Source organism: Balaenoptera physalus (assembly GCF_965194825.1).
Source record: "Balaenoptera physalus genome assembly, chromosome: 9".
Classification (NCBI taxonomy): domain Eukaryota; kingdom Metazoa; phylum Chordata; class Mammalia; order Artiodactyla; family Balaenopteridae; genus Balaenoptera; species Balaenoptera physalus.
This window is the reverse complement of record NC_138888.1, coordinates 70,016,069-70,042,126: the sequence shown is the minus strand read 5'-3', so window position 1 is coordinate 70,042,126 and position 26,058 is coordinate 70,016,069. Positions and strand designations below refer to the sequence as shown.

At 37.4% G+C, this 26,058-nt stretch overlaps 1 protein-coding gene across 6 annotated transcripts in view; it reads left to right on the top strand.

The window, feature by feature from the left end:
- The window catches only part of ORC3 (origin recognition complex subunit 3), a 66,810-nt gene that overhangs the window by 24,053 nt on the left and 16,699 nt on the right, over nt 1-26,058 (top strand). For all 6 annotated transcript variants that reach the window (XM_082473948.1, XM_082473946.1, XM_082473947.1 and 3 more), the window contains 3 exons: nt 9,267-9,383; nt 10,255-10,334; nt 23,870-24,003. In XM_082473948.1, coding sequence (XP_082330074.1) covers nt 9,267-9,383; nt 10,255-10,334; nt 23,870-24,003 — 331 coding nt within the window. The remainder of the gene's footprint in view (nt 1-9,266; nt 9,384-10,254; nt 10,335-23,869; nt 24,004-26,058) is intronic.

Below are 26,058 nucleotides of genomic sequence, written 5' to 3'. Positions count from 1 at the left end.
GGTAGTTCTATTTTTAGTTTTTTGAGAACCCTCCATACTGCTTTCCACAGTGGCTGCACCAATTTACATTCCCACCAGCAGTGTACGAGAGGGTTAGCTTTTCTCCACATCCTTGCCAACATTTGTTATTTGTGTTCTTTTTGATGATAGACGTTCTGATAGGTGTGAGGTGATATCTCATTGTGGTTTTGATTTTCATTTTCTGGATGATTAGCAATGTTGAGCGTCTTTGCATGTACCTGTTGGCTACCTGCATTTCCTCTTTGGAAAAGTGTCTATTCAGTTCTGCCCATTTTTTAAGTTGTTTGTTTTTTGAAGTTGAGTTATGTGAGCTGTTTATATATGCTGGATATTAATCCCTTATCAATAATATAATTTGCAAATATTTACTCCCATTCAGTAAGTTGTCTTTTAATTTTGTTGATGGTTTCCTTTGCTGTGCAAAAGATTTTAAGTTTAATTAGGTCCCATTTGTTTATTTTTGCTTTTGTTTCCTTTGCCTTAGGAGACAGATCCAAACAAATATTGCTGTGAATTGTCAGAGTGTTCTGCCTACGTTTTCTTCTAGGCGTTTTATGGGTTTCAGTCTTACATTTAGGTCTTTAATCCATTTTGAGTTTATTTTTGTATGTGGTGTTATAGAATGTTCTAATTTTATTCTTTTACATGTAGTTGTAAGAGTGGCATCATATTTTATTGAATGAATTTACCTTCATTTATTTAACAAGTCCCTTACAATTAGAATGCATAATGTCACACTTATTTTCATACTCTTTATAACTTTTTAAGGAAAAAGTTATTAGAAAATTGTAATAAAATTAAGATGAGATTGAAGTTAAGCCCTAGTGCTCTGTGGGTTTTACTGATACAAACTATTTTCAAATTTTGAATAAAAGAGTATTAGTTCCTAGTGGGCATGTGTTCTATATAGGTAAATACTAATTTACCTCCTTTTTTTTCTTTTTAATAAATTTATTTATTTTTGGCTGCATTGGGTCTTCATTGCTGCATGCAATGAATTATGACATACATAATTACAGTGGGGAATGGCTTTTTTTAAACGTTATTTCTGAGGCAGAATCCACACTGAGCCATAATATGTAATCACTTCTAGATTGGGTTTAATAATCATTTTAATAATCTTTGTAATCTTTTCAGAGCAGTATAGGAAGTCTTCAAACCCTAATATAGGTTATTTCAGTAGAGAAGAAACTTAAGAACCAGTGGGAAAGGATGTGTACATGTTTATTGAGTTTTTCAAGATTAGGTAGATTAGCTCTGTGCTGAGTCAGCTAGTTGCCAAGTGCATTTCCTGCTAGAACTTTCTGTCAAGAGTATTTTCAGAAGCCAGGAATAGATTTTTTTAAAAATTATTTTATTTATTTATTTTTGGCTGTGTTGGGTCTTCATTGCTGTGCAGGCTTTCTCTAGTTGCGGTGAGCGGGGGCTACTCTTCGTTGGGTGCATGGGCTTCTCATTGCGGTGGCTTCTCGTCACAGAGCATGGGCTCTAGGCGCGCGGGCTTCAGTAGTTGTGGTGCGCGGGCTTCAGTAGTTGTGGCGCGTGGGCTCTAGAGCGCAGGCTCAGTAGTTGTGGCGCACGGGCTTAGTTGCTCCGTGTCATGTGGGATCTTCTTGGAACAGGGCTCGAACTCGTGTCCCCTGCATTGGCAGGCAGATTCTTAACCACTGTGCCACCAGGGAGGTCCTAAGGAGTAGATTTTTAAAGAGTACCTTTAACCGTTGAGATAACAAAGGGAGAGAATGTCTAGGCTGGTCTGTTACAGAAATAGCCTGACATTTAGCTTTGCTTTTCAGTAACTTTTTGTGTATTTTCTAAGCATTAATTTATACTGTGCTTGTACTTGTTGCACTTATCAGCCCTGTTTGTTATTATCCTTGCTGTATTCATTTTGGGATCGCATATTTAATCATTTAGAGGCATATTTTCTTGAGACTTACATAGTAAGAAATATGAAGGAGCACAAAGATTTGTACCCTTAACCTGAAAAAGTCGTCTGCAGGCTACCTGGTAAATTCAAAAGACAGAAGATATCTGTGAAAAAAATTAATCAGTATGTCTGTTGATTTTTCTGGTTTAGAGCAAAAGTATCTTTGACTATTTTATTCTTATAATGCTTTTCTTTTTCTCTTTTTATAGTTTTGTTTTAAAATACATGATAATTTTATGTGTATTTTTCTACAATAAAAAAAATTTTTAAAACTCCATATGATAATCAATAATATGGTACTGCATGACACAGGGGAAGATCCTGATCTTGACCTCAGAAATCTTGCGTTTGAACTCTAGCTGCTCATCAGTGATGTATACTTAAGGAAATCACTTACCCTATTTAAGCCTCAATTTCCTTAGCTCTGAAATTGGATGATAATTTCTTAGTATGGTTTCCTCATAGGATTAGTGATAATCAAAGTCTGTTCAGCAAGTGAGAGTGAGTTAAAAACAAATAAAACAATAAAACTTATAAATGTAAATCATATTGTTACTATATATTTTTCACTGATAAAAATTAAGATCAATATAAATATACTGTTTTATATATTCTATAACATACATACTATATATAATACTCTGTTATACAGTCATATAGATTATATAGTTATATAGACTTACCTACTGTTAGAATTGATCATTTTGTGCCCATTTTCTACATTCAGATTTCTAAGACATAGACCTCATAGTGTTATTGAGAGAAATTTATACTCTTTATATCAAGATTGTTTCTGCCCTAAAAGTCTGGTTTGCTTTCTACTCTGATAAACTAAACGAGTGATTCTCAGACCTTAGCATACATCAGAATCACTTGGAGGACTTGTTAAAACAGAGATATCTGGGCTCCATCCCCAGAGTTTCTGATTTTGTAGTCCTGTGCTGGGCCCTAGGAATTTGCATTTCTAGCAAGGTCCCAGATAATGCTGATGCTGCTGGTCTGGTGACCATTCTTTAAGAACCACTGAATTAGACTGACTCCCTAGAAGGAAACATTATTTATTGTTTCCCTTACCCTGTTTTCTTAAGTGTAGAAGTAAGCTACTAAATTCCAACCTAAACAAATGATTCATCTCAATTATCTTCTGACTGGAATCAAGATGTAAAAAAAAAAACCAAAAAAGACAAAAAAAAACTTCAACTCCCTTAAAATTATGGACCCTTAGTTTCATAGATACTGCTTCAAAATTGTGTACCAGCTTTGTATTTCGTAAACTTAAGGAATGAATTTTTTAAATGTACTTGTAAGTTTAAAAATTTAGCTAACCCAATCATGTACATTTGTAGAAGATTCACTAAGAAGTTCAAACTAAGATGGGACCTTAGAATCTTTACTCTTTCATCATACAGCTGATGAAAGAGTAAAGATTCTGTGCATTTTCTCATTTCTGAGTAGTCTGTCCTTGAACAGTTGTACAGTGCAGCTGGGTACAATGGCCAGAACATGTACTCTGATAATCAACAATCAAGTTCTTCTAAGTTTAAGCAGAATAAGGTTGCTCAAGCTCCCATTAATTCAAACTTCAGATAACTCAGTAGCTTTCAAAGCCTGTAATAGAAGTTTAACCAAATAATCTTTAAAGTTCCTTTTGGCTCTAGAATGCTAAGATTGTATTTACTTGTTCATTAAACAGATTAATAATATTTTTTTCTGACTGCTTAAATCATTTAGATTCCTCATTAACATTTCATTTTAGTGCGTAAGTTTAATTGAAATTAAATTTGGTAAAATATTATGGTAAACAGCTGTAGGTTTTAAGTGAAATAGGAATAGTGACTAGATATATTTTTACCATGTTTTTGCCCCATAGTATTGCTTTAGTAATCAAGCTTTCTTTTTTTTTAACTTAAATCTTTAATTTATGAAACTATATTTCATGAGAAATTGAGCTGTCAAAAGTGCCTTAAACAGGACTTTCAAATTCACCATAATTACAGAGATACAATTTTTACTCTTGGCTTGTGCCTGAAATTTTGTTTCAAGTCAGGTATTAAGGAGAGCTTTGAAGAAGATTTTGGCGTCATATCACATTTGCGTAACTGTTATCATTATCCTATAATAAAAAAACCCCTAGTTCTTGAAATACTGGAAAGATTTTTTTTTTTGGCTGTGCCAGGTCTTAGTTGCAGCATGTGGGATCTTTTAGTTGTGGCATGTGGGATCTAGTTCCCTGACCAGGGGTGAGCCTGGGCCCCCTGCATTGGGACCGTGGAGTCTTAACCACTGGGCCACCAGGCAAGTCCCTGGAAAGATTTTTAATAGTGAAAAATTCTCTTCCTTTCCATGAGCAACTGTTTTGGGTGGGGGGGAGAATATTAACAGCTTTTCCCAATTAGTGGTTTTTATGCGTTGTCCGAATACCATATCTAAGATTAGGCCCATTTTAATCTTGTGCTCTCTACACCGACCACATTCTATATTACTAGTAGTGATTTGCTATTCATGTTGGTCCGGTCTTGCCAAGAAATTACATTATCCTCAGTGTATTTAATGAGTGACTAATTCCAAGTACTTCATCTAAGAAAATCAATTTATGTATTTTTATTCAAATCTTACTTAAAACTATGTTGCATGTTCTCAGCCCTTAAAGGGTTAAACTTCATGGTATGTAGAAAACTTAGATTCAGTCTCTTGCAGGTGACAGTTGAAGTTTTATTATTCTGACTTTTAATGTTTCATGCCACTATGCCTATGTGCCCAACTAGATTTTAACTCCATTGAGACTGGGAAGTAAGAGAACGTCTTAGAGTTGTAATATATTACTATTATGAAGATAATCTGATTCAGCATGCTGATTTTACAAGTGAGGAACTGCAGCCAAGAGAAAGGAAGTGAAATATCTGAAATCACAGAGCAAGTTAGTGGTAGGGCAAGGACTTCTGGTCACCATTTAGTTATGCTTATCATGAGCTTGTTGCAGACCTGCCTTTCACCTTTGCCCATGCCTCTTCTTTCTGTTTCTTTTGGCAGAACCAAAGGGCAGAAGGAAGGGGGAAATCTATTAGAAAGAATAATAAAAGGAAAAGAGAAGGAAAAAAGAAAACCACTGCAAACAAACTACTACCAAACGTGATCAAACAAGCTAGGCATTATTAGCCTGGTAGTGTCTGAGGAATTGACACTTTAAATCCAAACCCTTCATCACGTGCTTCTGATGTAAATGCCGGGGTAGGAGTAAGGAGGACAAAAGCCTGAGACAGATGAGAGGACTGGCACTCACGCCACTCAAGAGCTGGGAGAAAATGGTGGTTTGCTGTTCTCTAGGTAGCTGCCATGTGATCGGGGAAACACTGTCAGCCAAAATTTCTCTCTAATGAGAAAAATAACACTGAGTTCTGTCAAGATGATAAATAAGAAAATGCTGTGTTCTTGGACAGCTGATGCGTTTTCATCCAAAAATTCAATGTTTGTTTTACCAGCTTTTAATGATCTGAAAGGAATAAATTGCAGAAATTTAGTCACTTTTACATACTTTCGTGTAATCTTCTTGAGATCACTCTTCACCCCATGCATACAATTCTAGACACGAAAGTGATAATAAATACTGTGGAAATAAGAAAAATAAATGCAGAAACTAAGCATCATGGCAAATGTAATTCTACTCAAGTTTTCTTTACCTATATATATATTTAAGTTTTACACAGTCATTGGCTTCTCCAAAAAAAAGTAACTAGATCAGTAATGATAGAGGCCTTGTCATATAAGTAAACAATACGTGAATGATTTTTGAATGAATGACAGAATTGATGTGATTGGAGATGGCTGATTTAAAAGGGTGTATTACACGTTGACTGGCAACTGACAGCTTGCTATAAATGTGATTTTTTAGGTCCACAGTGGTTTTTGTTTTTAATCTGAGGCAACATTTACAAATTGAGGTATTTTACATCATAAATTCAGACTTCTGTCTTCTTTTGAAAAATTATTTAAGTCTGGCCCACAGCCAGCAAGACAAAAGCGGTTGCTTTTATTTAGGAGAGAGACTGTGTTGGCCTCCATTCATTCCTGCACTTCCTCATTCAACAAGTATTTTTTGAGTGACTGCTGTATGCCAGGTATTAATCTAGTAAAGGACTGAACAAAACAGTCAAAACCCTCTGCCTTCGTGGAGCTTATCTGTTACCAAGATGAGTAGGTAAAATATCTATGTTAGTGACAATTGCTAAGGTGAAAACAGTTAAAGAAAGGGAATATGGACGGTGTGCATAGGGAGTGGGATTGAAATTTTAAATAAGAGCCTCACCAAGAAGGTGACTTTTTAATAAAGAGGAAGTTGTAGAGCTTGCCATGCAGGAATCTGTAGGAAGAGAGTTCCAAGCAGAGCAACAGTAAGTGGAAAAGACCTGAGGTTGGAGCATGTCTGGAGCGTTTGAGGACGAGCAAGGAGGTTGTTTCTGCTCTGTTTTTCTTTTTTTTTATTTATTTATTTATTTTTATTTTTTTTTTAATTTATGGCTGTGTTGGGTCTTCGTTTCTGTGCGAGGGCTTCCTCTAGTTGTGGCAAGCGGGGGCCACTCTTCATTGCGGCGCGGTGCGCGGGCCTCTCACTATCGCGGCCTCTCTTGTTGCGGAGCACAGGCTCCAGACGCGCAGGCTCAGTCGTTGTGGCTCACGGGCCTAGTTGCTCCGCGGCATGTGGGATCTTCCCAGACCAGGGCTCGAACCTGTGTCCCCTGCAATGGCAGGCAGATTCTCAACCACTGCGCCACCAGGGAAGCCCTGCTCTGTTTTTCTTACAGCACACTGTTCCTGTATCTGTTTCAAAGATCAGTAGAGACCAAGAGGGCTTCATGTTTCAAGAACAGAAGAAAACATATCTCTTTGGGAAATAATAAATATTTCTAGACAGTGTATCTCTGTTGAAAAGGACCATCCTAAACACAATTATGAAATAAAACAGTGGCAGCTATGACTAGGGTACAGAAAGGATGCTGAGGAAAAGTTTAATGCATGGAAAACAGGAGTACTGTTTGAACAGGCTTTGCTTTTGCATGAGCATAGTGTGATGCTGCTGTAATGTGTTTATTAAGTGGGAAATTTTCTCATACATCAAAACCAGACTTAAGTTTATGAAAAAGTGTTCCTAAAGTGCATTAGGATTGTTGCCCTGCATAGATAAAGGCATTTGCAGATAGGTATCTCAGTAAGACAAAGAACTTAGAGAACAGGTTACGTGAAAAAGTTAAATTAGTCATTTGTGATGTTTTCTGCTGCAGCTGATAAGCACACAGATATAAATAACAGTGGAATCTTTCTTATATGGAGATTAGGTTCTAAAGTCAGCACATAAAGCAAAGATTTGGGATGGTCAAAATTACTCTTGAAAATCTCTTAGAAAGATATCACAGATCTTCTCTCAGTTAAGTTCCACGTAGCCGGTTTTATTTCCAATGTTGGAACCAGAACCCCATTTCCTCACATGAAATAGTCTGCCATGTTATAGGAACAAAACCAAACAAAATGTTTTTTAAATGCTAGCATTCCACTTAGCACGGGGATGTGATCCACAGTGGGAAGTGTGAAGAGACCAAGACCATCTGGGAGAAAACATGTTCGTATCCCTCCTCTCACACTTATTCCAGGGCATATAGTTCCTTGAGCGTGTAACATTGCCCATACCATGTCAAGTATTTCTTTTCTCTCCACATACAAGTAAATTCAGTGAAGATGGCATTCATTTCTACTGTATCACCTAGTTATATGTATTTACAGTTACTCCACAAAGCAAAAGTAATAGGTAGTGCATGAAGCAGCAAGAAGTATGATTATTATTCAATAATAGATTCCTTTTTCTCCAGAATATTGCCCCTGTTTAAAAGCTGTTTAATCACACATCAAGGCAAACAGTTAGTGGCTTTATGCAGTCTCTGTCATAGCTTACAGTGAAAATAGAATTAAAGTATACCTTGCCAGTGGTGGTTAAAATACCCTTTGTTATGATAGGAGACCTAGATTTTTGTACTTCCAACTAACTCAGATACTGGTGGGAAAACATTTTGATACTAAAAGCTTTTCTTTCATTTGCCCTATGCTTTCAGGTAATGGACCATAGATTGCTGACCAAGGAATTGATTTCTGAGTTAGAGTTTAGGAAAATATATCAGATTTGTTGGTTTATATATGTTGGATTTGCTTGAATTTATTGATATCTGAGGTATTATTTTCTGCATGGTTGACCACTGAAAATAATGGGTATCTGCAAGATATTACTGAAAAAAAAGACAGCTCAGTAGTTAAAGTCCTTTATTTGACTTCTCATTGGAGAAAAAAATTTGAAGACCATGCCACAGATCATAATCCTCTTAAGAAAATGTTACAGAAATAAGCAGTGATAAAAGTATTTGAGGACTGAAAAATGCTTGACAGGATGTAGTGTTTTAAAATCGTTTCTAAACCATTTCAGAAGGTTCTAGAAAACATAATCACTTCCAACCACCCCCCCCCGCCCCCAAGAAAAACCTTTTGAAACTGATTTGTGAGCTTAGTCATCCCATAGGTTTCTTAAGACACTATCTCCCATATCATACTTGTTGGATTCTAAATTATAAAGCTTGTTGGCTTCACATTCCTCTTTTTCACTTTTTTTTCCCCTTAGTTGGTAAAGTGACTAAACCAGTATTGGAGATTCCCAGAAAAAAACAGGGGTTTACACCTGCAGTATTTCTTCTACAGTCTCTCCTTCTTCCCTTTCAAACACAACTTTACCAGGACTTTAAGAAAAGCATACATACATCTTAAGCGGAACCTCAGCAACCGTTAATTACACTGGTAGTGGGCGCTCTGGTGATCTCCTCACCCTTCTGATGCCAGTGAGGTAGAGGGTGATGGGCATACCTTGCTGTGGTACACACCAGGTGACTAGCATGGGCAGGCATCCAGCGGGCGCTCTTTTGCACACTTGTATTTTGGGGAGCCAAGTTATTGTGGCAGTGCTGTAGATAGGAGGAAATTAAATTACAATATTAATTTCGGTGTGTGTGAAATATTGCCAGACTTGACACTAAATACAAAATATCCAGCCTTTATCCTAGATTTTGTGTGCATTAAAAATTCTCAGAATTAAGGTTAATTTGTAATTCTGAACCTTTTCTCATCAGTTTTCTGGAAATTTTATATATATATATATATATATATATATATATATATATATATATATATATATATATATATACCCATGAATTAGATTTTAGTATTTTATTCTTTTAATTGCTGGCTTACATATTTGTAATGTATTCTATGATTTTTTTTTTTTTAGGAGGAAACACAGTCATTACTAGAAAACCTGCATGTTTACCATACAAATTACTTCCTGGTTTTGAGATGTCTTCATCAGTTCACCTCTTCTCTTCCCAAGTACCCACTGGGTCGACAGGTAACCAGAACTTACTCATTTGGAATCTACGAAGTAGGAATATTAGTGGTTTTTTGCTTTGAGTTTGGTAGCATTCAGGCATCAGAATTTGAAATGGATCCAAATCTTGCAGTGAGTATGCAATCTAAATCCATTCCAGCTGTACACTTTACTCGTTATTGAAACAGTATTTTTTGTCTGATGGCCACAACTAGAAACAGCCACATGAATCCAAGTGGTGTTGCTTTCTCTCCAATGTACATGTGCTAAGGCATTTAAACTTTTTTTCTTTAACATTTCTTTGTCACTTATACTGAGAGAGCTGATCCTCTGCTTTAGTGAAATGGAAAAAGGAATCTGTTTGAGACCATTTAATGGTTAACCTTGCATTACACCCAGAGCTAAAGGGAGGCAGTTTAAGAATTTGCTCCTTGCAAAATTATGCTCTGCTGGCCTTCGTGTCATAGCATAAACCTGTGAACCACCTGTCAAGTGAATGCAATGGAAGAATTCTGTATTCCTAAATCTATGCATCCTTAACTCAAAGGTTTAGAGAACAAATATAAATACATAAGAATGACTTGTTTGTAAGACATTTTCTGCCATTAAACCTTTTTAGTAATCACATCATCATTTTAATAATTTTCTTATTGCAAAGTGACCGGTGATATCAGCCAATCCCAATATGGTTTCATTTTGCTTTCATGTGAATGGTGTTTTATGTAAATGCCTGATCCATGTGATATATGCCAAGTCTGTTGTCATCTACAGAAAGTGGCTGTTTTTAATAACATTATTTTTTTTGGCTTGACCATTTATGATTTTTCCAAACGTAGTGTGCAAACTTAGGAGATCACTTTTGATTCCTCACAAGTGTGCTATTCACTTCCAGATCAGAGAGCTGTACTGCACGTGTTTAGAAAAGAACATACTGGATTCAGAGGAGTATGCATCGGCTTTGCAGCTGCTGAGGTAGTTTGTTTTTTTCCTTTTTTGTCTGCTCTAAGCCTGCCAATAAGTAACACCTGCCTCCAGAACTCTGCCTGCCAAGGAGTTTCATAAGTAGCCATGTTGTAGCTAATATTTGTATATGTCTTGAATTTATGTTGGTAGCTTATAGTGTTTTTAATGTAGCAACCATCCATTTCTTTGCTGGTTTTACCTTGTTTTTGAACTTCTGATTTTTTAAGTAAAATGCGTGTTTCTTTAGTGAAATATTGACACGACACAGGGAGAACTTAGGTATGGATCATTTCCATCCAGCCAGCTTGCTGTCATGGTAGGGAAGGTGGTCATGGAAAGCAAGCTCACATGGCCCTGACCTGGCTGGGCAGAGGAGCAGCATCACTGGGTGAAGTGCATCCTGTGAAGGAGGCCACGGCTGACCTTGATGAGGAGCAGCTACCAGTGGGCAGTGGCCCTGATGCCTTCTCCCACCTGAGCTGGCTCTATCCACATTCATTTAATATTGGCTAAGTCATAAATTATTTGTCTAATATTGTATGAATAAATAAGGTATCTTGGTGTTATCAGATATCAAAGATCACTTATTATCCCTGACAGATTTACCTTTTAAAGTTATAATTATTTGTTTTCCTTGGCTTTACTTCTTATATGTATGGTGACTTCTTAGTCTTTCATAAAAATAATGACCACTTGGATAGTGAGAAAAGGGAAATCAAGTGGAGTTAAGTTTCTGAACACAGTCTTATAATTTTCTTCAGTGGATATCAATGCTTATATGAAAATATCATAAAGAAGTCTGAGAACTGAATATTTATTAAGTCTTGGCTTCCCCTGGGCCCACAAGAAAAGAACAGATGGGCACAGTAGGAGGAAAATTCACATTAAAAGCACTTTAAGTCCGGAGACTTAATAATACAAATGTTAGTAATCTAGCAGGTGCAGCTTAAGATAGGAAACTAATTTTATGCTATCTGGAAAAATAACTCCTCATGGAAACTAGATTGCCACTGAAAAGCTATGTTTTATTTCATTTTTTTAAATGCCAATAACAGATTTCTATGTATTTATATACTTCAACTAGAATGTTTCTGAGACTTCTTTTGTTTTCTATTCAAGTCAACATACTTATCTCAAACACCCAGTTGATTCTTGCTGGGTTTCCTCTTTAACCTTCGTGATTAGTAATTGCCTTCCTTTTCCAGTTGGGTATTTCCAAATTTGTAGATTTCTTTGTCAGGGAGGGACTTGTTCTTCTCCTTCTGCATCTCCCTGGCACTGGCAATCTTGGGGTTCAAGTCAGGGGTCAAGAATGCCAGTTCCAAATTAGGGTAAGGTAATGTGAGCAATAATAGTAATGGTATGCACTGTTGAACAGTAGTAACCAGGGTTTATGAAGGCTTGCTGTGTGCCACGCTGTGTTGGGCACTTTCAGTGCATTTTCCTGAGTAGTACTGAGTCTAATACTCAGTGCACATTTGTGGCAGACACTGTTAGCCACACTTTACAGCTGAGGAACCTGAAGCATAGATAGGGTTTAAGTGATTTGCCTGAGATCTCATAGTTGTTGATGGAACTAGGATTCTAATCCAGGTCTGACTTCAAAGCTGTCATACTTTCCACTGTACTTTGCTAAGCTCTAAAATAGGGATGTGGGGATCTGAGTAAAGCAGAAACAATGAACAGAAAGCAAAGTTTCAGTCATTTTGCTAAGCTGAGGTCAGAAACATAGGAATATTAAAAACACTAAGGATCAAATATACAATAGCTGCTACAGCAAGGGCAGGCAAGAGTCTGGGAACTACAAGAGAGAAAGGAATCTGGCAACCTCCAAACTGGAATTCTTCTTTTCCCCTTTGTACAGATTAGATGTGGAGAAAAAGTCAGGGACACTCATCAGTTTAGGCATTCTAAGTAGGAAACATCTGAAATTTAGGAAACCAGACATTCTTGTCATCTGTCGTCAAATAATTGAAGTCATAAGAGAAAATAAGGTTAAAATGATCATTGAATGTTACTTTGGAAAGAAAAACTAAGGTACTGTTAGAAACGTAGTCTAATAACATTTCTAATTTGAACTTTTTGTTAAGTACTTTAATAGCAATATTTCTCTTGAAGAATCCATTTTATCTGGAAACTGACATGTTTAAATAACCATAGATCTACTTGTTGAAATATTTTTTGACCATTAAAAAGTACTTAATTCCTATCATTTGTGTGGAACCACAAAAGACCCTGAAGAACCAAAACAGTTTCGAGGAAGAACACAGGTGGAGGCATCATGCTTCCTGATTTCAGACTACATTACAGAGCTATAGTAATCAAAACAGTATGATATTGGCATGAAAACAGACACATAGATGAATGGAACAGAATAGAGGACCCAGAAGTAAACCCATGTTTACATGGGCAATTAATTTATGACACAGGAGCCAAGAATATACAATGGGGAAAGGACAGTCTTCAATAAATGGTGTTGGGAAAACTGGACCACTATATTCCACCATACATAAAAATCAACTCAAAATGGATTAAAGACTTGAACACAGAGTTGAAATCATAAAACTAGAAGAAAACATAAGTGGTAAGCTCCTTGACATTGGTCTTGGCAGTGGTTTTTTGGCTTTGACACCAAAAGCAAAGGCAAAAAAGCAAAAGTAAACAAGTGGGACTACATCAAACTAAAAAGCTTCTGCACAGTTAAGGAAACCATCAACAAAATGAAAAGGCATCCTACAGAATGGGAGAAAATATTTGTAAATCATATATCTGATGAGGGGTTAATATCTAAATTATATAGCGAACTCATGCAACACAATAGAAAAAAAAATCTGATGAAAAAATGAGCAGAGGATATGAATAGACATTTCTCCAAAGAGGACATACAGATGGCCAACAGGTACATGAAAAGGTGCTAAACATCATTAATCATCAAGGAAATGCAAATCAAAACCACAATAAGATATTGCCTGTTAGAATGGCTATCATCAAAAAGACAAGAAATAACAAGTGTTGGATTTCCCTGGTGGCGCAGTGGTTAAGAATCTGCCTGCCAATGCAGGGGGCACGGGTTCAAGCCCTGGTCCGGGAAGATCCCACATGCCGCGGAGCAACTAAGCCCGTGCACCACAGCTACTGAGCCTGCGCTCTAGGGTGTGCGAGCCACAGCTACTGAGCCCACGTGCTGCAACTACTGAAGCCCGCGTGCCTAGAGCCCAAGCTCCGAAACGAGAAGCTACTGCAGTGAAAAGCCCATGCACCACAACGAAGAGAAGCCCTCACTCGCCACAACTAGAGAAAGCCCGTGCGCAGCAACGAAGACCCAACAACGAAGACCCAACACAGGCAAAAATAAATAAATAAATAAATTTATTTAAAACAAACAAAAAAACAAGTGTTGATGAGGGTGTGGAGAAAAGGGAACCCTTGTACCCAGTTGGTCAGAATGTAAATTGGTGCAGCCACTATGGAAGACAGTGTGGAGGTTCCTCAAAAAATTAAAAATAGAGCTACTTTATGACCCGGCAATCCCACTTCGGGGTATTTATCAGAAGGAAACAAAAGCACTAACTCAAAAGGATATCTGTACCCCTGTGTTTATTACAACATTGTTTACAATAGCCAACACATGGAATCAACCTAAGTGTCCATCAGTGGGTGAATGGATAAGGAAGATGTGTGTGTGTGTGTGTGTGTGTGTGTGTGTATGTGTGTGTGTATTATTCAGAAATAAAAAGAAGGAAATCCTGCCATAACACCGAACTCATAGACACAGAGGACAGATTGGTGGTTGCCAGAGGTGGGGGGGTTGCAAAATTGGTGGTGGTCAAAAGGTACAGACTTCCAGTTGTAAAATAAAGAAACCCTGGGAATGTAATGTACAGCAGGGTGACTATAGTCAATAATATTGTATCGTGTATTTGAGAGTTGCTAAGAAAGTAGATCTTAAAAGTTCTCATCAAAAGAAAAAAAATTGTAACTACATGAGTTGACAGGTGTTAACTAGACTTATTGTGGAGATCATTTCACAAAATATACATATATTGAATTGTATACCAGTAACTAATGTGTTATATGTCAATTATATCTCAATTAAGAAATACTTACAAGGAACTTGTAATAATGTTGAAAAATGTCAAGTATTCATGAGTGGAAAAAGACCTATAGAATTTTATATCACAGTTATTTTAAAATGTAGGCAGCAGACACTGATGTGTGGAGAGCATGCATTTTTTTTTTTAACTTTTTTTTTTTTTTGGCTGTGTCAGGTCTTCATTGCGGCATGCGGGCTCTTTCTGTTGCGGCATGCGGGCTTCTCTCTAGCTGTGGTGTGCGGGTTTTCTCTCTCTACTTGTGGCACATGGGTTCCAGGGTACTTGGGCTCTGTAGTTGTGGCGTGTGGGTTCCAGAGCGTGTGGGCTTTGTAGTTTGCCTCACGCAGGCTCTCTAGTTGAGGCACGTGGGCTCAGTAGTTGTGGCGTGTGGGCTCAGTTGCACCATGGCATGAGAGCATGCATTTATAATATGTCATAATCTGACATGAGTACAATGGTTCTGCATGTCTTCCATAACCTTTCCTCTCTCAGTCAACTCTTGGAGCATGAAGACCACATTCTTTTACAGGATATGAGTTGGTTAATTTTCACTCAACTGTGTGTCTTTAAATAAGGGTATGTTTAAGTTAAAACACCATTTGGGAACAGAAAGTGGTAAAAATTATGCTAACTGAGCATTGAGCTGGGTGAGTGGCTTTTCCTGGTCAGGTATGAAAGACATTAAGAGGAAGAATTTACCTTTCTATTGGAGAAAATTTCTAGACAGCCACCTAAAAATCCAACACTAGACAAAGAATTTTTAAAATTCGAAAAAACATGCTTCAGTAATAAGGTTTTATGGGTTGACATAAATCATAAAGTCCTCAACTTATAGGCCCATGAGAGCTCAGCTGGACTGAAGCACACTGCCCTCTGCCAGCAGTACCAGTGGAGCGCCACAGCAATGGTTCTTAGATTGGGGGTAATGAAAAGTCTGCCCCTCTTCTTAGGAGAACTAACTGTGCCCCCCACCCCGTCAACTGAAAATCCCTCATCTAGAGTTATCCCATTGTTTTTCCCCAATAAGGAAACCAAAGCCAGAACCGTTGAGTGACTTTTCTGCAGTTGGCAGAGCTGGAATTTAAATCCGAATCTTCAAAGTTCAGTCAGTTTTTCAGCCCTATTCCAATTATTCGAGAGGTAGTATAATAAGAAATTTATATGGGTTTTTGGCCAGTAGTCCATGATGAGAGCGTACCCAAAATTTTAAAATGGGGCAGCAGAGCAAGCTTCTGTGGCCTCACACCCCCTCCCCTCTGGACACTAGTCATCTTGGCACAGTGTGCAGGCATGTACATGAAAGGAGCCACAGTGTCTAGTCTGCTTATCCCAAGTGCAACCTTATGAGCTTGCCATAGAAACACATTTGTAAATTGAAGTTGAGTGATAGCTGAGGGAATTTACTTTAGGCTGAAAGAGATTATTCTAATTTCTGAATAAGGCTTTTGAGTTAAACAGTAATATATTAGCAGGTCAGCTCAGCTTTCATTGAGTTAAAAAAACATGACTCAAGTAATAATATTAACATTTGATCACTTTAGCTTAGTTCAAAGAAGCTAGAGATTTAGAGTCTAAATAATGCATTGTTTCCTGACTTTGCAGATCAAATTTTGATGATATTTAAAGATCTTGTTATGAAAAATGATGCAGCTCCACAGTATATGAGGTGCTTCCTAAATAGCAATAATCTAACTTTTGATGATCAAGATTTATCCATGCGGAAGCTATATGAGACTGCACCACTAAAATATGATTTCTTTTAGAACAGGGATTGCTAATCCTGAATTTGCATCATATCAGGCCCTCCACAATTTTTTGTGTGCTGGTGGTAAAATCAAACAGCTGAATTGTTGAAGCTCATTTTAAAGCAGAAGATGCTGAGTGGCACTGTTTTTGGAGTAATGGTTTTCAGACTTTAGTGTACATAAGAATCAGTTGAGGTATTAAACATGTAGATTTCTACCCTCCCCCCAAAGATTCTGAATCTGACTGCTGGGCACTTGGGTGTGGTGGTCAGCAGGAATCTGCATTTAAGAAGCACTTCAGCACATTTGGACAGGTGGTCCAGGGACCACACTTTGAGAAACGCTGTTGTAGACAATAAAGGGGAATAAAAATGGAGTACAAAAAATTGAGGGAAAAAAATGAAGCCATCAAAGAAAAAGAAACTGATGGCTTTAGGCAGTTGATCTCAAATTAGTTCCAAAACTAGACTAAGGTATTCCACTGCTAATAGTGAACAATGGTTTTTATCTCAATAAACAGAAACAAGATCTGCATTTGTATTTTGTTTTTCTTTATTAAAAATTTAGTGTGTACTGCCACTTTTCTGCTAGTAAAATGAACAGGTAGCTAAGAAATATTAATTTAAAAAAATCAGAAATTGCTGATCAAACTGAGTTTGACAACTTTATTTCTTCTGAACTCAGGGTTGTACTTTTGTAGTACATCAATAAAATAGGTATATATTTTATGTTGCTAAAGTTGTCTCTAACCATATGGTAGAGTTAACTTGATTCATTTTGACGTACTGAAAAGAACATGGTGTTCCACAAAGGGCCCCGTGACTTCCAGGTGCTCCCCTACATGAGCCAATTTGAAAATAGAGAAATTATTCTTCACATTAGGTCATGAAATTATTTTTCAGTGCATGGCCATTGCCTTGTTCATCCATTAAAAAAATGTTTTTTTAATACTTGGTATGTGGAGTCACTGACTGATGACAAAGATGACACAGTGTGGGTCCTTACCCACACTGAATTTTGGCCAAGTGGGAGATTAAGGTGGATAAGTAGACAGGCAGGTAGAATACAGAGTAATAAGTGCTGTGCTGGGTGAGGTCTAGGGCACTAAGGAACTAATAGACTGGACAATTAACCTCTGTTTGGGAGGTCGAGCAGTTTCTTGGAGGAAGTGGTGTCTAATATGAAATATCAAGGTTAAAAGGAATTATGCATATTTTTGGTTTCTGTTTCACTTGTTAGGATCATATGTGATTACTTTGTTGTATTGTCTTGGAAGAAGACAATCTCTGAATGTTTTTTTTGTAAGCCTTTTTGTTTTGCTTTCTTCTAGTCTTTATTGATATATTTGCAGGTTTGAGTCTTTGAATATTTGAATATTTTTTGAAGCTGTTTTATACTGGTAGTATCTGTTTAGAACTTGAGAACTCATTATTCGGAAGATCTTTGCATTAGCCGTGGATTGGCCAGTTTCTCCTTCTAGCCCGTTCTCAATCAGACGTTTATATAATCAGTACTTAACCAGAAATTGTTGCCTTTCTGCATGATGAAGCAGAACACGCATTGCCCTGCAGGATGATTGCTTTTAAATGGTTGCTAAATGATTCTCTTTCTGTCTTAGTTAAGGAAACTTTTTTTAAAAATAACAACCTATAAAGCTTTCAACACATGAAGTATCACAGTCTGTTTTGAACCATTTATGCAAAAGTGATATAATCACTTAATCAAGTTGGTTAAAGGTAAATAGCTTTTTCAGCATTAATGAGACGTGTCTTAGATGCGTTTGTTTTTCCTTTCTCTTTAAAGTAGTCCAGTGTGCTGGCTTTCAAACTTTTAGACTTTGATACAGTTTGTTCTCTGTATCTGCAGGTTCCACATCCATGGATTCAACCAATCATAGATTGAAAATATTAAAAAAAAAAAAAAATTCCAAGAAGTTCTAAAAAGCAGAAAAAAAAGCGTGTGAATTTGCTACGCACTGGCAACTATTTACATAGTATTTATATTGTATTTGCAATTATGTGCATAGCATTTACACTGTATTAGATATTATAAGTAATCTAGAGATGATTTAAAGTATCTGGGAGGATATGCATAGGTTATGTGCAAATATTATGCCATTTAATATAAGGGACTTGAGCATCCTCGGATATTTGTATCTTCAGGGGTCCTGGAACCGATCCCGCATAGATACCGAGGGACAACTGTATTTACTTTTCAATTTTATTCTACTTCTTTTAAAGTAAATGCTAGATGGAATCCACCAAAATTTGAAAACATTGTCACACTATCTCCAGTTTCTCTCCTCTCATTCTCTCTTTAGCTGATTTGGTTTTTCCACTCTAGCAGTATACTTCGATCAAGGTCACCAGTGACCCTCATGTTGCTAAATGTTTCTAATGATCAATTCTGTCTTCATTTGCATTAACCTATTATCAGCATCTAACACAGTTCATCACTGCTTCCTTAATGACTTCTAGGGCCTAGAGTCTCTTGGTTTTCCTCTTACCTCAGTGCACGCTCCTCCCCCTCAGTCTTCTTTGGTAATTTCTCTTCTCCCTGACATCCTAACATTACAGTGCCCCAGGGCTTAATCAAGAGCCCACACTTTTCTCCTGAGTGCCAGACTCTTATGTCCATCTACCTGTTTACACCTCAACTTGGATATCTGATACACAGCTCATGGTTAACATGTTCAAAATTGAATGCCTGATCTTCCCCTGAATCCTAGAATCTTCCTGCAGTCTCCCTATCCTTCCAATTGTTCAAAGCCAAAAACTTGGGTTCTGCCTTCAAAATATTTCAAGAACCAAACCTCTTCTTGCCACCTTCCCTCACTGGTACCACCATTGTCCAAGGCACCGTCACCTCTCATCTGGATTATTGCCATCACCTCCTAACTGGCTTCCTTGCTTCCACGTATGCTCCCTTACAGGTTTTTCTCAAAATAGCAGTCAAAATAATCCTTTTAAAATATGTCAGATAATGTCACTCCTTTGCTCAAAACTCCCGTTTTCACTCAGGGTAAAACCACCGTCTATACAATGACCATACATGATCTAGCCCTTCATTCCTTCTCTCTGATTTCATTGCCTACCACTCGGTCTCGACTTCCACTTATGTAACCTCAGCCTCCTTGTTTTTTTTGAATAGGCCAGACATACACCCACCGTAGGGCCTTTGCATGCATTGTTTTCTCTCAGGAAAAGCTCTTCTCCTACATTCTTATATGGCTCTCTTACCTCCTTCACATGTTTGATCAAATGTCATCTTCTCAATGAGGCCTAATAACTTTTAAAATTGAAACCTACCTGCCCTCAAACCCTCCCCTCTAACTGCTCAATATTTTTCCATAATACCAATTTTTAACATATATATAGTAATATAAGATAGTGTTTGTTATCTCTGCACCACCCCCCAGCCCAGCTAGAATGTCAGTTTCATGAGGACAGGGTTTTTTGATTCACTGAGGTGTATCTTAAATGCCCAGAACCATGCCTGGTATTAGTAAGTATTCAGTAGATGTTTATTGAATGACTGACTGAATGAATGAATGAATGGTTTCTTGACTAAATAATGGTTGAAACCCATTTTGAAAACCCAATTTGAAAAATGCTGGTCTGGTGGCTAGACTCAATCCTAATTTTCTTTTTTTTGGCTGCATTCAGTCTTCGTTGCTGCTCATGGGCTTTCTCTAGTTGAGGCGAGTGGGGGCTACTCTTCCTTGCGGTGCGTGGGCTTCTCATTGCGGTGGCTTCTCTTGTTGTGGAGCACGGGCTCTAGGCATGCAGGCTCCACCAGTTGTGGCACATGGGCTCAGTAGTTGCAGCTCGCGGGCTCTAGAGCGCAGGCTTCGCAGCATGTGGGATCTTCCCGGGCCAGGGCTCGAACCCGTGTCCCCTCCATTGGCAGGTGGATTCTTAACCACTGTGCCACCAGGAAAGTCCCTCAATCCTTAATTTTCTATTTGGGCTGCTATATGTAACAGACTTTGGGGGGATAAAGTTAATTTTTATTTTTTAGTCATTTTTAGTTAATTTTGTTCAATTAGGTGTGGTTTGTCCAAAGTGCTTGCTGGAGTCACTCTAACAGTAATCTAAATGAAAACATAACAGTACTTTTCTGACATTACCCCTTGTGTTATATAACTTTGAAAGCTAGTCATCCACTGTTGGCAGTTTGTACTTCAAGATTTTTTTTTTCAGGCACAAACATATATTAAATCATACTATACAGTGTTCCACAATTTGCATTTTTTTTGTTTTCTGGATTTGTCTGATTGATTTTTGTCATGGTAGTTATTTGTTTTGCTCCTAATATTCTACCATGGACATTGTGTCTTGAGATGCACTATAAGATCATTGGTAAGAGCACGGGTGCCCAGCCAGACTGGGTTCAAATCCCAGCTTTGCCAACCAGACTCTGGGCAAGTTACTTGAGTCTTTTGTGCCTCTGTTTTCTCATCTCTTAACATGGGAATAATAATAGTATCTCATCATACAGTGTTGTGGAGATCAAATGACGCCTGGTATACATACCTGTGTGTAGAAATATTAGCTGTCATCACTTGTATTACTTCATTATTTATCCCCACCATGTAGTATCCCTTGTTTTGAAAGTGTAACACTTTATTTAATTAGTCCCTTGTTTGATATATGTTTAGGTTGTTTCTAATTCTCTGTTGTTACAAACAGTAATCACCGAGGGTGAGTTTGTGTTTGCACGTTAGTATATTTATTTCCACAAAATAAATACATAGACTTTCTGAGTCTAAAATATAAACACTATTGTACACTTGCACCAACAATGTATCAATATTTATTTCCCTGTACTCTTGCTGATGCGCTGGATGTTATCAGACTTAAATAGTTTTCTTTCTTTCTTCTAGTAGTTCTTGATTGATGGACTGGTTCTTTCCCCTCCCCAACATTTTTATTCTTTCTGAAATATATTGAGGTAATGATCTGTTTTTTTCAAACTAGTTATTTCCAATACTCCACGTCTTTTCCCCACTGATTTGAAGTGGTACCTTTGTGTCATGTACCAAATTCTCATATGTACCTTGATCTCTTTCTAGACTCTTATTTCCTTCTATCGTCCTGTCTATTCCTATACAAAGTAAAATCTGATTTTAATCACTGTAGCGTATACCTTTTGATATATTAATAGTCCCACTCACTACATACACTCAAGTATACACACTTTGTTCCTCTGTTTTAGGAACAATTATTTTTCCAGATTAATTTCAGAGTGATTTTTTTGGGGCTTTTAAAAAATGCCCACTGGAATTTTGTTTCAAAAAGTGTTAAATTTTGGATTAATTTGGAGTGAATTTATATCTTTACAGTATTGAGAGTTAGAACTTAAAATGTCTATTCAGGGCTTTCATTTTTTTGCTATGTCTTACACGTTTGTCATAATATTCTATAGTTTTTGTTGCCATTTTGAACATGCTCTTTTTTCCATAGTTTAATGTTAAGATATTGATTACATGTAAATGTAAGGTATTGACGTGTGTGTACATGTACACACACATATGTATTTGCCTTATATGTACCCACCCTTTTACACTCTTTAATACTTCTGTAGCTTTCTTAGACTTCCTAACCTTACCGTTGTATCCTGTGCAAAATAATAAATTTCATCTCCCTTTCTGATGTTTGTACCACTTGCTTCTTTTTTCTTGTTGTAGAATAGATTCTAGAATGATGCTGAATAATAGTGATGATAGCAGGCATCTGTGTTAGTTCTTTGTGTAAATATATATAATTTAATTGAAAATTTTTAATTAATGACTTTATTGGGTTGTTCACATTATTTGCCCTAATCAGCCTTACTTCAAGTCTTGCTTTATATTAAACCTGAGAGTACTTGGGAACGTATATGGTCTTTTGTTACTCTGGAAACAATAAGAACATAGTCTTTGGCTAAGAATAAAAAGAGTAATAACTGTCTGAATCCCTGGAAGTTTATACCTGAGATGAAAGAGCTACCCCTTCCAATCAAATGCCACATTAAACATTATGACTAGTAAAGTTAGATTTCAAAATTATATGACATGATGCCATTTTCTATTGCATCCTGAAAATGAATAATAGGCTGGGCTTTGCCCTCCTCACTATTCAATTCTGTAAGCTGCAAAGAGATGTGAGGTGTGGCTGCCTGTGGCCTGGGGAGCTGGTCCTCAGGGGGCTGCTCTTGCGGGTTAGACCTCCTCTGGCGTTTCCTCAGCCTCTGCCCTTACAGCAAGCCAGTGCCCGGGATACCTTGGAGCCTGGAAATGCTGATCTAGGCTGAGTAGGGCTAAAGTTCGGGTATGACAGATTGTTCAACCGTATGTGACTTTGAGTTAACTCTCTTCTCTTAATAGTTTGACTCCATCTGGGCAATAGAAAGCCAGAAATTTTAAATAATCTCAAATGTAATCAAGAATTAAATGTGTTGGCTTGGTTGTCTTTGACCTGTTTGTTAGCTGCCTTTCATTCACAGATAAAGATTACACTTTGGATAATTATTTCATTGTTGTAGAAAGAGGAAGAGAAGATTTTATATTCTTAAAACTAGGGAAGAGTTTACGTTTTGTCCACCCCTGCCAGTTTCTATATTTATTGGTTGTATGAGTGTTTTCTTCGTTTGTTTTTGTTCTGGGTTTTTTTTTGTTTTTTTTTTTTTGGTTTGGGTTTAAATTTTAGTTGAAGTAACCAGCTTAATTTTGAGGTAATCATAGTCTACTTAGCTTCATTTTTTTTCCCTGAGTAATAATAGTATTTTCCCCAAATTTTTTACTATGAAAAATGTCAAACATAAGATAGTTTTCTTACAGAATGACCCATATTCTGGGTTTGGCTGATTGTTTTCTTTCATGATTAATGTAAGAACTTTTAATCATTGTACTTTCATCTGTTACTGAATATGATCTTAGGGGAGAGATCCTATAAGTAATGACCCTGAAAACAGGATCTTAAATTTAGAATATCTGTGTTCATTCTCCATGTCTAACAAAGATTTCCTCTGTGGCCTTGAAGGAATTACACAATCATTCTACCTATGCTATGTAGAACAAGCAGAATTGCCTACTAGTTTTAAAGTTCAGTGGATTTACTGATTGGTGTTAACAAAGCCCATAGAAGACATAAAGCCTAGCTAAAATAATAAAGAAATCACTGATAATACTTTTTTGGTCATTTCAAACAAGGTTTCATTTAGCATGAGTGTTATATCCTCAGCAGACGTTTCTTGTCTCTTATTTACCTTTAGATCTGAAGGAAAGGGAAACTAACCTTAAATGCCTGCTGTGTGGTAAGCACTGTGCTAGAGTCTTCATTCAAATGCATCTTCTTATTGAATTCTTAAGCTTCCATCTGCCTTGTGAAATAGGTCAGTTCCTATTTCCATTTTACAGGCAAGGAAGCCAAAGATCAAAGATGTTTAGTGAAGTGTTCTATATTACAAACATAGTAAGTGCCAGAGCCAGGCCATGAACCCAGATTGTAAACTTTCCAAGTTGAGCTTTATCATGAGAACTCTTCTGAATACTTCTGAATATCACATACATTGAGGAAAGTCTCCCCCAAAAAAGTTGGTAGCTACCAATGAAGCATTTTACACCATCTTCTTCTGACCAGAAACATTTAAAATGTAGACAGTGTTTTTTAAGTATATGAATTTTCCAGTTATATTACATCTCCTGTCACTGATTCTGTTCTAGGATGTTGGCAAAGGATGAACTGATGGCCATGCTTCAGAAATGTTTCAAGGTTTTTAAGTCCCCTTCTGAAAAGCAGCTTGGCAACACAGCAAAGAGAATAGAGGAGTTCCTGGCCCAGTTTCAGAGCCTCGATGGTGAGAATATAATAGCTGGCCAATTCTACTGGCTATGACAGTCATTTAACTATAAAATAACATGGAAAACCCCACGTTCTGATGTGTTGAGAGATGAAGAGGTAACGTAGTTTGTGATCAGTCAGTATACCAAGCCTCAGAATAGCACAACGTGACAACCACAACTAAGCCAAATGGTTCTCTTCCAGATTTGGTTTAAACAATGAAAACTATCAAATGGGCAGGAAAAAAATTTCTTTCTCCAGATGGACAGTTTTGAGGACTTACCTTAGGGGAGAAAACAAAAAGGGCAGCAAAAAGAAATCAAAAAGATTGGAGAGAGTAGCAGGGCATCATAATTAAGGACTCCTTTTAGATGTTTTTCTTAAGCATTTCATCAGGTTCTTTATAGATTTCAAAAACACTGCATAAATTATTTGTAAGCCTGAAAATTAATAGCTGTGAACTGCTTTCACAGCAGTGAGGCTCATTGGTATGCTGATTACCAAAATATGCATGAGGTTTGCTTTAATCAGGTTTACAAAGCTTGAATCTTTCAGTCCTCAATGAACTGCGGCAGCCTGGCATTCCTCAGTGCTGGAGGGCACAGTTTCCTTTACCTTGCATGACCTGCACAGGATTCGTTATGTTTGTGGAACGCTGGGTGCCCGCTTGTGCACAGGTAGCCTGTTCAGCACTCTCATGCTCCAGGACTTCTTTGGTCTGAGGGGGCTCCGTGGATTGATACTGATGTTTAACTTTTCATGGGCTCATCCCTTGCTCTGTTTCTAGCACCAACGTATAGTATTCTTTCAGTAAAACAAGCAAAATGACTGTGCACTTCTTAATTTCCCCTATTTAGGGAAATTTTTAATGGGGTCTGGGGAAAAGAGGCAACTTGGTGTATAAGCACACGGATCGAACCATGGCATGGTGAAAACATTGCACTTGGAATGTCCGTATCAATCTTTTCTGTGTTTGGCAAGTGTCCCTTTGTCTTTAAATCCTTTGGATTTAGGAAACTACTTTTGCTGAACCCCTCCCTCTCTCTCCATAGCTGCAGCACTAGGCCCCATGAGTGCTGAGCCAGTGCAAGATGAAAGAGCCAGCCTGCTTGACTGGAGGGGCATAAGCGTGAGGAAGTGCCACCCCATGGTACCAGGGGCTCCCTCCAGATCACGTGCAGGCATTATTGCTCTGTGGTGCATTTGCAGGACAAGTGAGCCGAACCATTTTCAAATCATAAACATTTTAAAGGGCTGGAAATTGGTATCATAGAGATTATTGAGTCCAGCTGCAACAGAAACTAAAGCCCAGGAAGAGGAAGGAGCTTGCCTGAGATCTCATAGCTAGCTAGGGTAGTACCCAGCCTGGAGCCCACCTCTTTTTAATCACCAGCTCATTGTTTTTTTCTCACCGATTCACAGTCGCCACCTAATTAGGGTCACTGGGACAGTGAGGGGCCGCCCTTAAGGATATAAACAGGGTAAAAGACTTAGAAGAATATAAGATAAATTAGGTAAATTTCAATCTTTTACAAAATCGGACTCAGGGATTTTTGTAAAATGAAACTGCAGATATTATAATAATTTTAATTAGATTTCATGTAACATAAGCTAGTGAACAAATCCTGTGATGTGCTAATATTAAATAAAGGAACGCAGCTTTTAGAAATGGGAAGGTTGGTAATTAAGATGATTAACAGTCTGAAGAATAAAGAATTTTGTAAGTTGAAGCAAAACCAGTGTCTTGAATAAATGTACTTTTCTATTTTCAAAAGTGGCACATTATTAATAATAAAGTGAAATTAACCCCACCCTCCCATATTGGACAAGCATACAGTTTGACTGTATGCTATCTCTAGTTCCTTGACAGTTATTACACATTACAGTTTAGGTTTAAAATTACATTTGGAGGGTTAAGTAGGTCAGAGTGTCATATCAGATTTATTTTTAAGGCTCTGCTACATGTTAATGAAATGGGACAGAGAATTTATTAGATATTTTAACCTTAAATCATATCTTTCTTTAACCAAGATTTATCAATAGCTAAAAAGAAATTTATTCTTCGAGAACA